General features: G+C 36.0%; 1 protein-coding gene and 1 long non-coding RNA gene across 3 annotated transcripts in view; one reads left to right on the forward strand and one right to left on the reverse strand.

The window, feature by feature from the left end:
• The window catches only part of LOC309649794, a 213,070-nt gene that overhangs the window by 137,450 nt on the left and 60,401 nt on the right, over positions 1–15,219 (reverse strand). The window lies entirely within an intron of this gene.
• Positions 1–15,219, forward strand: part of USP32 (ubiquitin specific peptidase 32) — a 194,360-nt gene that overhangs the window by 131,430 nt on the left and 47,711 nt on the right. For both annotated transcript variants that reach the window (XM_082439890.1, XM_082439891.1), the window contains exon 11: positions 486–547. In XM_082439890.1, coding sequence (XP_082296016.1) covers positions 486–547 — 62 coding nt within the window. The remainder of the gene's footprint in view (positions 1–485; positions 548–15,219) is intronic.

The raw sequence follows: 15,219 nt of genomic DNA on the forward strand, positions 1-15,219 counted from the left end.
TCAAATTGAAATGCCACCATTATCCTTCATTTTCTATATCCTTTTCATCTCCCCTTCACCTCTCTGCCCAGGTGCCATGGTATGCTCTTCAGATTTCAGGAAAGGAAGTAATATTCTCTATGTGAGAAAATTAAGATATATAGTGTTAATGAAATATTCTGAAAAGTAGTTTCTTTCTTCCTTTCTTTCTCCTTTTCTTCCTTTCTTCCTTTCTCTGTCTCTCTCTCTCTCTGTCTCTTTCTTATCACGCAGAGATTTGGAAATTGCTTTCCATTGCAATGGTTTGTTTAAAAAGAAACAACAACACAAAAAACTTAAGTTTAAAGTTCAGATTTGCTTAAGTGGATCATTGATAATTCATCAATTGAAAGCTATTGCTGATTAAGATTCCCATCTAGAATATGGATCTCATACAGAGAATGTGAAATAGTCTATAGTCCAGTCATTGGCACCAAAGAAGTTTAATTTACCGCTTTTATCTCTAGGTATGTCACATAGTTCTGGGGTTAAGACCAGCTACTCCAGAAGAGGAAGGACAAATTATTAGGTAAGTTTGTAGATCCAATCTGTATATTTTTCATTAAATAGTTGAAATTTCTGACACCTGAAATATATTGTTACTGAGTAACAGTATGTCCCATTTTAATGTTATCATTACAGTAGCACTTTGTTTCTCCAAAATAGTTATATAATGAAATGTTTTTGTTAAACTAACTTCCTAACCAAGGGATTGGGTTAAGATATTTAAAGTGTACAATGTGATGACTTGATATATTGTATTCATTATGAAAGGATTCCACCCATTGAGTTAATTAACACACCATCATCATCAGCTCACATATTTATTTACCTTTTGGGGGTGGAGGGTGAGAACATTTAAGTTCTGCTCTCTTAGCAGGTTTCATTTATATAATACATTGTTATCAACTATATCACATTGGATTTGAAGACCTTGTATATCTTATAATGGAAATTTGTACCTTTTTACCGACCTCTATTTCTCCCAGCCCCTGGCAACCACTTTTCTCTTCAGTTTCTGAATTTGACTTTTTTTTTTTTGATACCATGCAGTATTTGTCTTTCTCTGTCTGGCTTATTTCACTTAGCTTAATGCCCTCCAGCTTCATCCATGTTTTTATAAATGACATGATTTCCTTCTCTTTTAAGGCTGAATAAAATTCCATTTTATATATATAAAAACACCACATTTTCTTTATCCATTCATCCGTTTTGGGACACTTAGATTGTTTCCATACCTTGGCTAGTGTGAATAATACTCCAATGAACTTGGGAATAGAGCTATCTCTTCAAGATAATGATTTCGTTTCCTTTGGATATATACCCGGGAGTGGGATTGCTGGATCATATGGTAGTTCCATTTTTAATTTCCTGAGAAACCACACTGTTTTCTGTGATGGCTGTATCAGTTTACGTTCCCACCAACAGTGTACAAGGGTTTCTTTTCTCTACATCCTTGCCAGCATTTGTTATCTCTTATCTTTTTTATAATAGCCATCCTAAAAGATGTGAGATGATATCTCATTGTGGTTTTGATTTGTATTTCCCTCATTTTTAGTGATGTTGAGCACCTTTTCATGTAGCCATTGGCCATTTGTATGTTTTCTTTAGAAAAATGTCTATTCAGGTCCTTTGCCCATTTTTTTTTTCTTTGCCCATTTTTTTAATTGGATTGTTTTGGTGTTTTGCTAGTGAACTATATGAGTTCTTTGTATATTTTGGATATCAACCCCTTATCAAATATGTGGTTTGCAAATATTTTCTCCCATTTTATAGGTTACCTTTTCATTTTGTTGATGGTTGCACTATTGGCACTCTATCACATATGCACATACGTGTATACCTCTGATGGAATTTGTAAATTTTTTACAAAAATGAGAATATTCTGAAATATAGTTTTACTTTCTGCTTACATTTCCACTGCAGATAATATAAAATGACACTTTTATTTATCAACAAAAGCCTCTTATAATTTAATTGATTGGCTAATAGGTCCTATTCATTCCCTAATTTTATCTCTATTTTTCTTTAACGTAAGTATATTGGAACAATTTAGTCATAAAGTCTATAAGCCTTTGATTAGGGATTTACTTAGGCAGAATTACTTGAAGTCATATACGTGGGTTAATGAGCCTGTATATTTTTATAGTTATAATTCAATTTTTAATACCTTAAGTATCTTTCATTGCTTTAGGATTACTATTATACTACATGTTTATATAGAAAGTTTTAGAAATATGACTGAATCTCTACTAAACTTTGCTTTTAGAATAAAGTCTCAACATATAGTTTGTCACTTGACTTTTTCCTGAAGTAGTGTGTATACCAATTTTTTAGTAGTTTCTTTTGGCTTTGGACTAATGGATAAAAGAGATTTTACTGAAACAGAGTTGTTGGGAACACCAGAGAACAAGATTACATAGTCACATTTAAATAGGCAGTGCCAATTGAGATTTAGTTAGTTGAAGTAGTAAATATATTCTGCAACTTTTTAAAATGGATTTTTAAAAATGGTCACTTCTTAAAGAAGGTTAGGCAAAATCCATTTTTTAAAATGTTGTTTTCATAAAAACTGTAGTCTCGTGTAGTCTTTTTAACTTTCATACTCAGAAGACTTCTTCTTATTTACAGTTTACAGATGTTGACAGTGTTGCTTGATTTTCTCTAATGTTTAACTCTCGTAAAATAAAAATTAAAAATACATTGAAGTGTACAAATGAGATAGTGTAAGGAAATACTAAAAGGCTTTTATGTAGCTGCAGTAACTTTTTTTTCTGACAGCACTGCAATATAATTTCATGTTATACTAATATCTTCTTAAGTCATTATGACTTAGCATAGATATTAAGAATGCTGTGTAAACTGTATATATATTTCTTGGCTTAATTATTTTGCAAATGTTCATAGTAACCCTATTTAAAAGTATAATGTTGAGATAATCTTATATTTTTATAAAACTTTGTTCTTTGCAAAATACTTCCACTTGGATTATTTCATCTAGTCCTCAGAATAACTGCATGAAAGTAATTTCATCATCCCATTTTGTAAAAGAGAAAACTGAGATTCACAAAAGTTGAGGAACTTACCTAAAACTACATGGAGGTGGCAGAATCAAGTCTAGGACTTTTTTCATTAAAAACACAACTACTGCTTTCCGTATTTCTTATTTTTCAATAAATCTGAATTTTAAATCCTAGATTCCAAATTTTTTATTTCATTTGGATTTCTGAGTTTTGTTTTATTTTGCCTCCACTTTTCACTTCAAAAATTCATTTTACTGTGATGGTTTTTGATGGATGAGTCAGGGAATCACCCTTCTAGTTGCTAGACGGGATGCTACCTGATTCATGAATCACTGAATAAACTGAACTGGATCTTCAAAAAAAAATTTTTTTTTAATAAAAAGTAAAGGATGAGGGACTTCCTTGGTGGTCCAGTGGGTAGGACTCCACGCTCCCAATGCAGGGGGCCCGGATTCAATCCCTGATTGGGGAAATAGATCCTGCACGCATGCCGCAACTAAAGAGTTCACATGCCACAACTAAGAGCCGCATGCCGCAGCTAAGAAGCCCACCTGCTACAACTAAAGATCCCACGTGCCGCAACTAAGACCCAGCACAGCTAAAATAAATAATAAATAAGTAAATATTTTTTAAATAAATAAAGGATGAGTCAGGTTGGTACATAGGCAATGAAGTGAAAGAAATATTTGTCTCAAAGAAAAAAAAGAAAGAAATATTTGTTGCTAACTTAAAGAATCAGTACTTTGTTTAAAAATCAGTATCATGGACTTCCCTGGTGGCGCAGTGGTTAAGAATCCGCCTGCCAATGCAGGGGACACAGGTTTGATCCCTGGTCTGGGAAGATCCCACGTGCTGCAGAGCACCTAAGCCCATGTGCCACAACTACTGAGCCTGCGCTCTAGAACCCGTGTGCCACAACTACTGAGCCTGCGCGCCTAGAGCCCCTGCTCCACAACAAGAGAAGCCACCACAATGAGAAGCCTACGTACCACACTGCAATGAAGAGCAGCCCCCGCTCTCTGCAACTAGAGAAAGCCCACGCGCAGCAATGAAGACCCAAAGCAGTCAAAAAATTAATTAATTTATTTTAAAAAAATCAGTAGCATGATTTCTGCGATGGCTGAGTGAAGATCTCAGCAAATTCTCTCCCCAAAAAGCAACTGGGCAAAATTGTCAACCAACCATTTTAGGACTCTGGAAACTGAACAGAGTTATTCAACAAACTGAGAAGCATTTATTCAAGAAAAACTACTAAACCTTGGTAAGAATAATGGGATTCTGTAGTATTTCTACCTGAGACTGTTCCCATGCCCTCCCATCCAACAGATCTGCATGATAGTTGTACCAGGGCAGGCCAGAGAAGGCTGACTTGATTTGCAGTAGAGCAGGGCTGAGTGCCTGGCCAAGAGAATTGTAAAAAAAAATGGGAGTGGGGGGTGGAATTAGAAGTTTGGGATTAACATATACACACTACTGTATATAAAATAGATAAACAACAAGGGCCTGCTGTATAGGGAACTATATTCAATATCTTATAATAATCTATGATGGAAAAGAATCTGAAAGGAATATATATATATATCTGAATCACTTTGCTGTATACCTAAAACTAACACAACATTGTAAATTAACTATACTTCAATTTAAAAAAGAAAGCAAAAAAAGAAAATAAGAATATAAACAATCTTATAAAAAAAATTGTAAGAAACAGTAGAGATCACATGGTGGCAAATGATCAGGGAACATCACTAGCTTGGGGTTGAGGTACTGGTTAAAGGAAGCAGCAGACTGACAGCCCAGTCAAAATTTTAACAAAGAGATCCAGAGAACAAGATAACCATAGTGAGTATTAATAAACTTCCCCATATTCTAAATGATTTGGAAGGCTGCTAGTATATACAAGACTGCATGCAAACTCAGAAGACACCAAAGCGAGCCTTAGCTGTCTATTCATTCCTGGTTTAATGGGAATCCTTGCACATGCAGAAAGTAAAAGCCTTCCCTTGCACAGAGAAGGTTTGTAACCTTTCTGAACTTGGCATGTGTTTCTCAAATGGTGAACACAGATCCATCAGGGAAGAGGTGCAAGTGGCTCCAGATGTTTAAGCACAGCCTCTCACTAGTCATTGGCTGGCAAGTAAGTTATGCTCTTCCCAAGAAATCCAGGCTTAAAAATAAATATAAGAAATAATAATAAAGAAAACTGGGACTTCTCTGGTGGTCCAGTGGTTAAGAATCTGCCTTCCAATGCAGGGGACGTGGGTTTGATCCCTGGTCGGGGAACTAAGATCCCACATGCCGCGGGGCAACTAAGCCCGCGTGCCACAACTACTGAGCACACGGGCCACAACTAGAGAGCCCAGGCACCACAACTAGAGAGTCCATACATCCTGGAGCCCATGCACCACAACTAGAGAGAAGCCCACGTGCCGCAACGAGGAGCCCGTGTGCCACAGCAGAGGATCCCGCATGCCTAAACGAAGATCCTGCATGCCACAACTAATACCCGATGCAGCCAAAAATAAAATAAATAAATATTTTAAAATAATAATAAAGAAAACTGAGCAGCCTTATACTTGCAGAAGAGACAGACTCTACAGAATTAGTTCAGGAAGTCACAAGGAAGAACACACGTGGGGGCGGTCAGAATCCAGAGTTGCTGAAATATATTATCAAATATGTCTGGTTTTCAATAACAAAAAATTACAAGACATTCAGCAGAATAGGAAAATATGACCCGTATAAGGAGGGAAAACTAGTTGATAGAAACTGTCTCTGAGGTGGCCACTGATGTTAGACTTAATACGCAGACTTCAAAGCAGTATTTGAATATAAGTGTTTTCAAAGAACTAAAGTAAGCTTTGTTTAAAGAATTAAAGTATCATGACAATGACTGCTCAAATACATAATATCAGTAAAGAGACAGAAATTTTAAAAGAGAAGCCAATAGAAATTCTGGAGTTGAAAAGTACAGTAAGTGAAACAAAAATTCACAACAGATTTGAACCGACAGAGAAATAACCAGCAAAATATAACATAGACCAATAGAGATTTTTCCAATATGAAGGACAGAAACAAAAGAATAAATAAAAGTGAACAGCACTTCAGGGACATATGGAATGCCAGAAATAAGTATACCAACATAAACATAATGGAAGTTCCAGAAGGAAAGGAGAGAGAGAGAAAAGAGCAAAGAAAAATATTTGACAAATTAATGGCTGAACCTTCCAAAATGTGTTGAAAATCAGTAATTCAAGAATTCCAGTGAACTGCAAGTAAGTGAAACATAAAGAGATTCATATCTAGACACATGGTCAAACTGTTCAAAGCTATAGGCAAAGAGAAGATCTCAAAAGCAGAAAGAGAAGAATGACTTCTTTTGTAGACGGCAACCCCAATACAGTCAACAGCTGACGTTCTTAAAAGATGGAGGTCAGTAGCCAGTGGGATGGCATTTAAAATGCTGAAAGGGGAAAAACTGTCAATCCAGAATTCTTTAGCCAGCAGAACTATCTTTCAGAAATGAAGGTAAATATAAATACTGAATTTGTTGCTAGTAAACATGTCCTAAGATAAATGCTAAAGAAACTTCTTCAGGCTGAAAGGAAGTGACACCAGACAGTAATTTGTCTCCACACAAAGAAATATAGAGCACCAGTAAACATAATTACATAGTTAATAAAAGACAGTATAAATATATATTTTCTGTTTCTTTTTACTAATTTAAAATTAATGAGATAGTGATTTAAAAATTGTGTTTTTGTAACATAGAGAATGTGTGACAATAATAATACAAAAAGAGTAGGAGGCAGAGCTATATTTGAGTAAGGTTTCTATATATCACTACAATAATTTAGAGTTAATCTGAAGTAGAATATGTTAAGATCCATATTGTAACTCTAGAGCAGCCACTAAGAAAATAATCCCAAAATATGGTTTCTTAAAAAAAATTAAAGTGATATACTAGAAAATATCTATTTAATGCAAAAAAGGAAGTAAAGGAGGAATAGAGGAACAAATAAAAATACTTGAAATAAATAGAAAACAAATAACTAAATAGTAGGCATAAATCCAAACCAATAATTACCTTAAATAATAATGAATTAAACACTCTAATCAAAAGCTAAAGATAGACTGAATCTTTTTAAATCCAACTACAGACAGTCCCTGAGTTATGATTTTTTGACTTTATCATGGTTCAAAAGTAATAACACATTTAGTAGAAACCATATTTTGAATTTTGATCTTTTTCTGAGCTACTGATATGTGGTACGATACTCTCTTGTAATGCTGGGCAGCAGCAGTGAGCTGCAGCTTCCAGTCAGCCACTTAATCACAAGGGTAAGCAACCAATACACTTACAACCATTCTATACTAATACAACCATTGTGTTTTTCACTTCCAGTATAATATTCAATAAATTGCATGAGATATTCAACACTGTATTATAAAATGGGTTTTGTGTTAGATGATTTTGCTCAACTGTAGGCTAATATAAGTGTTCTGAGCACGTTTAAGGTAGCCTAAGCTAATCAATCTATGATGTTCAGCAGATTATGTGTATTAAATACATTTTCAACTTAAGATATTTTCAACTTATGATGAGTTTATCGTGCCATAACCCCATCATAAATTGTGGATGATCTGTACTTGAGATTTAAAGACACAAATAGATTGCAAATAAAAGGATGAAAAAGATATAACCATGCAGATAGTAATCATAAGAGAGCTGGAGTGGCTATACTAATATTAGAATTAAAATGGCTTTTATGCAAAAAAATGTTACTACAGACAGACATTTTATAATGATAAAAGTTTCAATTCATCAGGAAGATATAACAATTGTAAATATATATGCACCCAGTAACAGAATACTCTACCTAGCAAACAGCAGAATACATATTCAAGTGCACATGGAATACAGTCTAGGGCAGACTGTATTCTAGGCCATGGGTTTTCATACTCTGGCCCTTTGGCTAACTTGGGAATGCTACCTGATTTTTATACAGCCTGCAAGCTGAAAATGTTATTTTATATTTTTAAATGTTTGAAAACCATCAAAAGGGGATTAATAATTTGGGACACTTTACAATTAAATGAAACTCTAATCTCAGGGTACACAAACAAAGTTTTATTGGAACACAACTATGCACATTCAAAGAAACCTTTGGGGAATGGAAATTTGTTAACCTGATAAAGATTTCTTGAAAAACCTACAACTGATATATCTAATGGTGGAACACTGAAGACTTTTCCCATAAGATCAGGAAAAAGGCAAGGATGCTTGCTCTCACCATGTCTATCAACTTTGTATTAGAGGTTCTAGCCAGTGAAATCAGGTAAGATTAAATAAATAAATTTTTAAAAGTCATCCAGATTATAAAGGAAGAAGTAAAACTGTTTCTATTTGTGGACATAGATTCTAACTCTTAAAGAATCCACAGAAAATCTATTGGAATTAATAATTAGTTCAACAAGGTTGTAGGATACAAAATCAATATAAAAAAATCAATTGAATTGCTATTTACTAACACTGAATAATTTGAAAGTAAAGTTAAAATTAAGACTCTAGTTCCTTTCTCAATAGAATCAAAATAAATAAAATCCTAGGAAACAAATTTAACGAAAGAAGTGTGAGACTTGTGCACTGAAAACTACAAAGCCAGGCTGAGAGAAATTAAAATCTTTGTAAATGAAGAGACTTTCCACGTTCATGTATTTGAAAACTCAGTACTGTCAAGATTCCCAAACTGATTTATAGATTCAACATGATACCAATCAAAATCCTAGCTTTTTTGTAGAAACTGACAAGATATTCCTAATTTTCATATAGAAACACAAAGAACTCAGATTAGCCTAAACAACTTCAAAAAAAAAAACAGAATTGGAGAACTTCCTGAATTCAAACTTACTATGAGGCTGCATTAATCAAGGTAGTGTGATACTGGCACATGGACAGACACACAGATCAATCAAACTGAACTGACAGTTTAGAAATAAACCTTTATATATTTGGTCAATTAATTTCCTACAAATTTGCCAACAAAATGTAATGGAGAAAGGGTTGTCTTTTCAATAAATTGTGTGGGAATAGTTGGATATCCACCTTGAAAAGATTTAGATCCTTACCTATACCATACAAAAAAAATGTAGTCCAAATGGATCCCATAGACCTAAACATAAAAACTAAAACTATAACACTTCTGGAGAAAAAAAATAGAAAGTCTTTGGGATTTGGTGTTGCCAAGGATTTCTTAGATATAACACTAAAAGCACAATCCATAAATGAATTTGTTTTGATAAATTGGATATAGTCAAAATTAAAATCTTTCAAGGTTCAAGAGACACCATTAACACAGAGACTGGGAGAAAATATTTGCATATCATTTATTCGATAAAGGACTTGTTTCCAGGTTATATGAGTGAGTGTTACAACATGAGAAATTTTAAGTCCAAGTAAAATATGCAAAATACTTGAATAGGCATTTCACTAAACATGTATGAATGAATGGCTAGTACACCCATGCATTTTCAGGGAAGGCAAATTACAAGCACAATGATAGCAGTGACTCAGTGAAACTGGTGTAGTAGGTAGCTCCAAGAGCCTGTCTCTCCACAGAAACAGTGAAAAATAAAGGAAAAACTGTCAAAACAAACTTTGTTAGAACTCTTAAAAAAAAAAAAAAAGGCCAACTGAAAAGCAATAGGAAAACTCTGGCATTTATATTTGCCCTTATCTGGTTCATTGTCAGTCTTGAAGATGGCAACCCATGTTCCTGGTTTAGGCACCTGTGCTTGGTTTCACATAGAACAGAGCACACCATGTCCACAAAGATTTGTGTTTGTTTGTTCTAACCTGTCTGGGTTTATTTGAAGAACTGACACAAGGAGTTCATCTCTGGTATGCCTAACTGAGAACTTAACCAGGCTGGAAAAGCAGTGGGCATTCCAAAAATATTGTAAAGCAAATGAACAAACCGTAATGACCTGGGGCAAAAGATTATAGTTGAGCCGTACAACAGAGTGCCAAAAGTCTAGGAGGAGAAGCTGGAGAGAGTTTCCTTGGAAAATTAGGGCATTTGAAAGTACACTTGTGTATACTAGCAAATTTAGAAAGCCTTGCACATACTCGTGGCAAGATGCATGCTCAGAATAGACCTGAGAATACCCCTATGTTTTCACCTCTGGCTAATCTCTAGACTGAGGGCATGTATAAAATGAAGGCTAAGGCAGCTGTAAAGAGCCTGGATAAGCATTGAAGAATTCCCCAGCACAGAGCTATTCTGTAAAGACAGGAATTGTTTTTGTTTCCTCCTCATCTTCTTCCTCTTCCCACCCTGCCCTCCTCCATCCCCTCCTCCCTATTCTTCCTCTCCTCCTCCCTTTTTTTCTTCCCCCTACTATTCCTTTTTTCTCTCTCTCCCCTCGCTCCTGCCATTCAAGGAAATCTCTGTCAAAACACTAGCTGAACACGAGTGAAGTGAGGAGAGACTTCAGAGACCACACATAACAGACTTTACAAAAAATAGTTTAGGAATGTCACTGAACAAACACTATATCAAGCAACAAAAACCAGCGGGGGCAGGGGGAGGATCAGATTTCCAGAGTTGCCACATTATAATATTCAAAAGGTCTAGTTTTCAACAAAAATTATGAACCATGCAGCAAAACAAGAAAGTCCATTGCCCATTCATAGAAGAAATTAACAGAAACTGTCTCTAAGGAAGCACAGACATTGGACTTAGTAGACAAAGATTTTAATCAACTATCTTAAATATGTTCAGAAAGCTGCTGGAAACCATGAACAAAGAGGTTAAAATAACCAGGAGAATAATGTATGAACAAACATAATATCAGTAAAGAGAAAGAAAGTATAAAAAGGAACCAAGCACAAATTCTGGAGCTGAAAAGTACAATAAGCAAAATGAAAAATTCAGTAGAGAGGTTCACCACCAGATTTGAGTAGATAGAAGAAAGAATCAGCAAATTTAAAGGTAGTTCAATTGAACTACCTCAGACTGAGGGGTAGAAAGGAAAAAGAAAGAAGGAAGATGAACGGAGCCTAGGAGACCTGTGAAATAGCAGCAAGCATTCACATGATGGAAACCCCAGAAGGAGAGGAGAGAGAGGAAGTGACAGAATATTTGAAGAAAAAACTTACCAAATCTGATAAAAGACAAGAACCTAAACATTCAAAAAGCTCATTGAACTGCAGGATTAAACTCTAAGAGATCCACATCAAGACACATTATCATCAAGTTGTCAGAAGCCAGGGACAGAATTTTGAAAGCAGCAAGAAAGAAGCTACTTATCACATACAGTGGATCCTCAATAAGATTTAAAGTGCTGAAAGAAAAAACAAAAAACAAGAATTCTACATCCTGCAAACATTTTTCTTCAAGAATGATTTGGATTTTGCAATTAGTTCTTATACATGACCCCCAAAGCATAAGCAACCAAAGAAGAAAATGGATAAATTTGGCTTCATCAGAATTAAAAAACTGTTCATCAAAGGGCATTGTCAAGAAAGTGAAAAGAAAGCCTACAGAATGAGACATAATATTTGTAAATCATAGATCTGACAAGGGTCAAGTAAGTAGAATATATAAAGAACTCCTACAACTCACCAACCAAAAGATAACTCAATTTTAAAATGGGCAAGGGACTTGAATACACATTTCTTCAGAGATGATATACAAGTGGTTATCCAGCAGTTGAAAAGGTGCTCAAAAACATGAGTCATTAAGGAAATTTTGCAATTCAAAACCACATGAAATTCCACTTTGCACCTACTAGGATATTTTTAATTTTTAAAATGGAAAATAAATTTTGTGATGATGTGGAGAATTTGGGATCCTCATTGCACCCCTGGTAGAATTGTAAAATGGTGTAGCTGCTTTAGAAAACAAGTTGGTACTTCTTCAACATGGAATTACCACATAATCCAGCAATTCCACTTCTTAAAACAATTGAAAATAGACACTCAAATACTTGTACCCAAATGTTTATATCAGCACTATTCACAAAAGCCATAAGGTGGAAACAGCCCAAATATCAACCAGTAGATGAATGAATAAACAAAATGTATATCTATGCCATGAAATATTAGCCATAAAAAGGAGTGATGTACTGATACATGCTACATCATGGATGAACCTCATAAATGAAGAAGCCAGACACAATAGGTCACATATTATATGATTCCATTTATATCAGTGGTCCCCAACCTTTTTGGCACCAGGGGCTGGTTTCGTGGACGACAATTTTTCCACAGACTTGGGGGTGTGGGGTGATGGGGAAATGGTTCAGGCAGTAATGTGAGTGATGGTTCAGACGGTAATGCGAGCAATGGGGAGCGATGGGGAGCGGCAGATGAAGCATTGCTTGCTTACCCGCCACTCACCTCCTGCTGTGTGGCCGGTTCCTAACAGGCCACAGACCAATACTGGTCCACGGCCTGGGTGTTGGGGCCTCCTGATTTATATGAAATATCCAGAATAGGTAAATCTATTGGTACAGAAAGCAGATTGGTGATTGTCAAGGGCTGGGGGAAGGGAGTAATAGAAAATAACTGCTTAGTTGGGATGTATGAAAATGTTTTGGAGAAGTTCACATAGCATAAAATTAACAATTGTAGCACTGTTGGTGGGAATGTAAATTGATACAGCCGCTATGGAGAACAGTATGGAGGTTCCTTAAAAAACTAAAAATAGAACTACCATATGACCTAGCAATCCCACTACTGGGCATATACCCTGAGAAAACCATAGTTCAAAAAGAGTCATGTACCACAATGTTCATTGCAGCACTATTTACAACAGCCAGGACGTGGAAGCAACCTAAGTGTCCATTGACAGATGAATGGATAAAGAAGATGTGGCACATATATACAATGGAATATTACTCAGCCATAAAAAGAAATGAAATTGAGTTATTTGTAGTGAGGTGGATGGACCTAGAGACTGTCATACAGAGTGAAGTAAGTCAGAAAGAGAAAAACAAATACCGTATGCTAACATATATGGAATCTAAAAAAAAAAAAAAATGGTTCTGAAGAACCTAGGGGCAGGACAGGAATAAAGACGCAAACGTAGAGAATGGACTTGAGGACATGGGGAGGGAGTAGGGTAAGCTGGGACGAAGTGAGAGAGTGGCATGGACATATGTACACTACCAAATGTAAAATAGATAGCTAGTAGGAAGCAGCCAAATGTCACAGGGAGATCAGCTCCGTGCTTTGTGTCCACCTAGAGGTGTGGGATAGGGAGGGTGGGAGGGAGACGCAAGAGGGAGGAGAAATGGGGATAAATGTATATGTATAGCTGATTCACTTTGTTATACAGTAGAAACTAACACACCATTGTAAAGCAATTATACTCCAATAAAGATGTTTAAAAAAAAAACGATTGTAAAGTATACAATTCAGTGGCATTTAGTACATTTAAAATGTGCAACAACCATCTTATGTTATATGAATTTCTCCTCAATAAGAATAGTGTTTTAAAAATCACAGTGCGGGGACTTCCCTGGTGGTCCAGTGGTAAAGAATCCACCTTACAATGCAGAGGACATGGGTTTGATCCCTGGTCAGGGAACCAACATCCCACATGCCATGGGGCAACTGAGCCCACACGCCACAATTACAGAGCCCACTCACCACAACTACAGAGCCCACGCACCTTGGAGCCTGCATGCCACAACTAAAGAAGAGAAAACCCACAGGCCACAACTAGAGAGAAGCCCGAGCACTGCAACACGAGCACTGCAACAAAGATCCCACGTGCCATAACTAAGACCTGATGCAGCCAAAAATAAATAAAGGAAACCATAAACAAGACGAAAAGACAACCCTCAGAATGGGAGAAAGTATTTGCAAATGAAGCAATAAACAAAGGATTAATCTCCAAAATATACAAACAGCTCATGGAGCTCAATATCAAAAAACAAACAACCCTATTAAAAAATGAGCAGAAGACCTAAATAGACATTTCACCAAAGAAGACATACAGATGACCAAGAGGCACATGAAAAGATTCTCAACATCACTAATTATTAGAGAAATGCAAATCAAAACTACAGTGAGGTATCACCTCACATTGGTCAGAATGGCCATCATCAAAAAATCTACAAACAATAAATGCTGGAGAGGGTGTGGAAAAAAGGGAACCCTTTTGCACTGTTGGTGGGAATGTAAACTGATTCAGCCACTATGGAGAACAGTGTGGAGGTCCCTTAAAAAACTAAAAATAGAGCTACCATATGACCCAGCAATCCCACTCCTGGGCATATACCCTGAGAAAACCATAATTCAAAAGGACACATGTACCCCAGTGTTCATTGTAGCACTGTTTACAATAGCCAGGACATGGAAACAACCTAAATGTCCAACGACAGATGAATGGATAAAGAAGTTGTGGTACATATATGCAATGGAATATTACTCAGCCAGAAAAAGGGATGAAATTGGGTCATTTGTAGAGATGTGGCTGGACCTAGAGTCTGTCATACAGAGTGAAGTAAGCCAGAAAGAGAAAAACAAATATCGTATATTCATGTATATATGTGGAATCTAGAAAAATGGTAGATGAACCTATTTGCAGGGCAGGAATAGAGACATAGACATAGAGAATGGACATGTGGACACAGCAGGGGAAGGGGAGGGTGGGACCAACTGGGAGATTAGGTTTGACATAAATACACTACCATGTGTAAAATAGATAGCTAGTGGGAACCTGCTGTATAGCACAGGGAGCTCAGCTTGGTGCTCTGTGATGACCTAAATGGGTGGGATGGGGGCATGGGAGGGAGGTCCAAGAGGGAGGGGATATAGATATACATATAGCTGATTCACCTCATTGTACAGTAGAAACTAACACATTGTAAAGCAATTATACTCCAATAAAAATAAATAAATAATAAATTAATCTTAAAAATAAAATCACAATGTGACACCACTTCACACCCATTAGGACCTTTGTGATAGAAAAGACAGACAATAACTGATGGGGATGTTAAATGGTGCAGCCACTTTGGAAAACAGTTGGCCAGTTTGAAATTATCAGGTGTTAGATAGATAAACAAAATATGGTGTATATATGTATATATATAATAATATACCTATGGAATATTATTCAGTAATAAAAAAGCACAAACTAGTGATATCTACTCCAACATAGAT

This window comes from Balaenoptera physalus (assembly GCF_965194825.1).
Source record: "Balaenoptera physalus genome assembly, chromosome: 20".
NCBI classification, from domain to species: domain Eukaryota; kingdom Metazoa; phylum Chordata; class Mammalia; order Artiodactyla; family Balaenopteridae; genus Balaenoptera; species Balaenoptera physalus.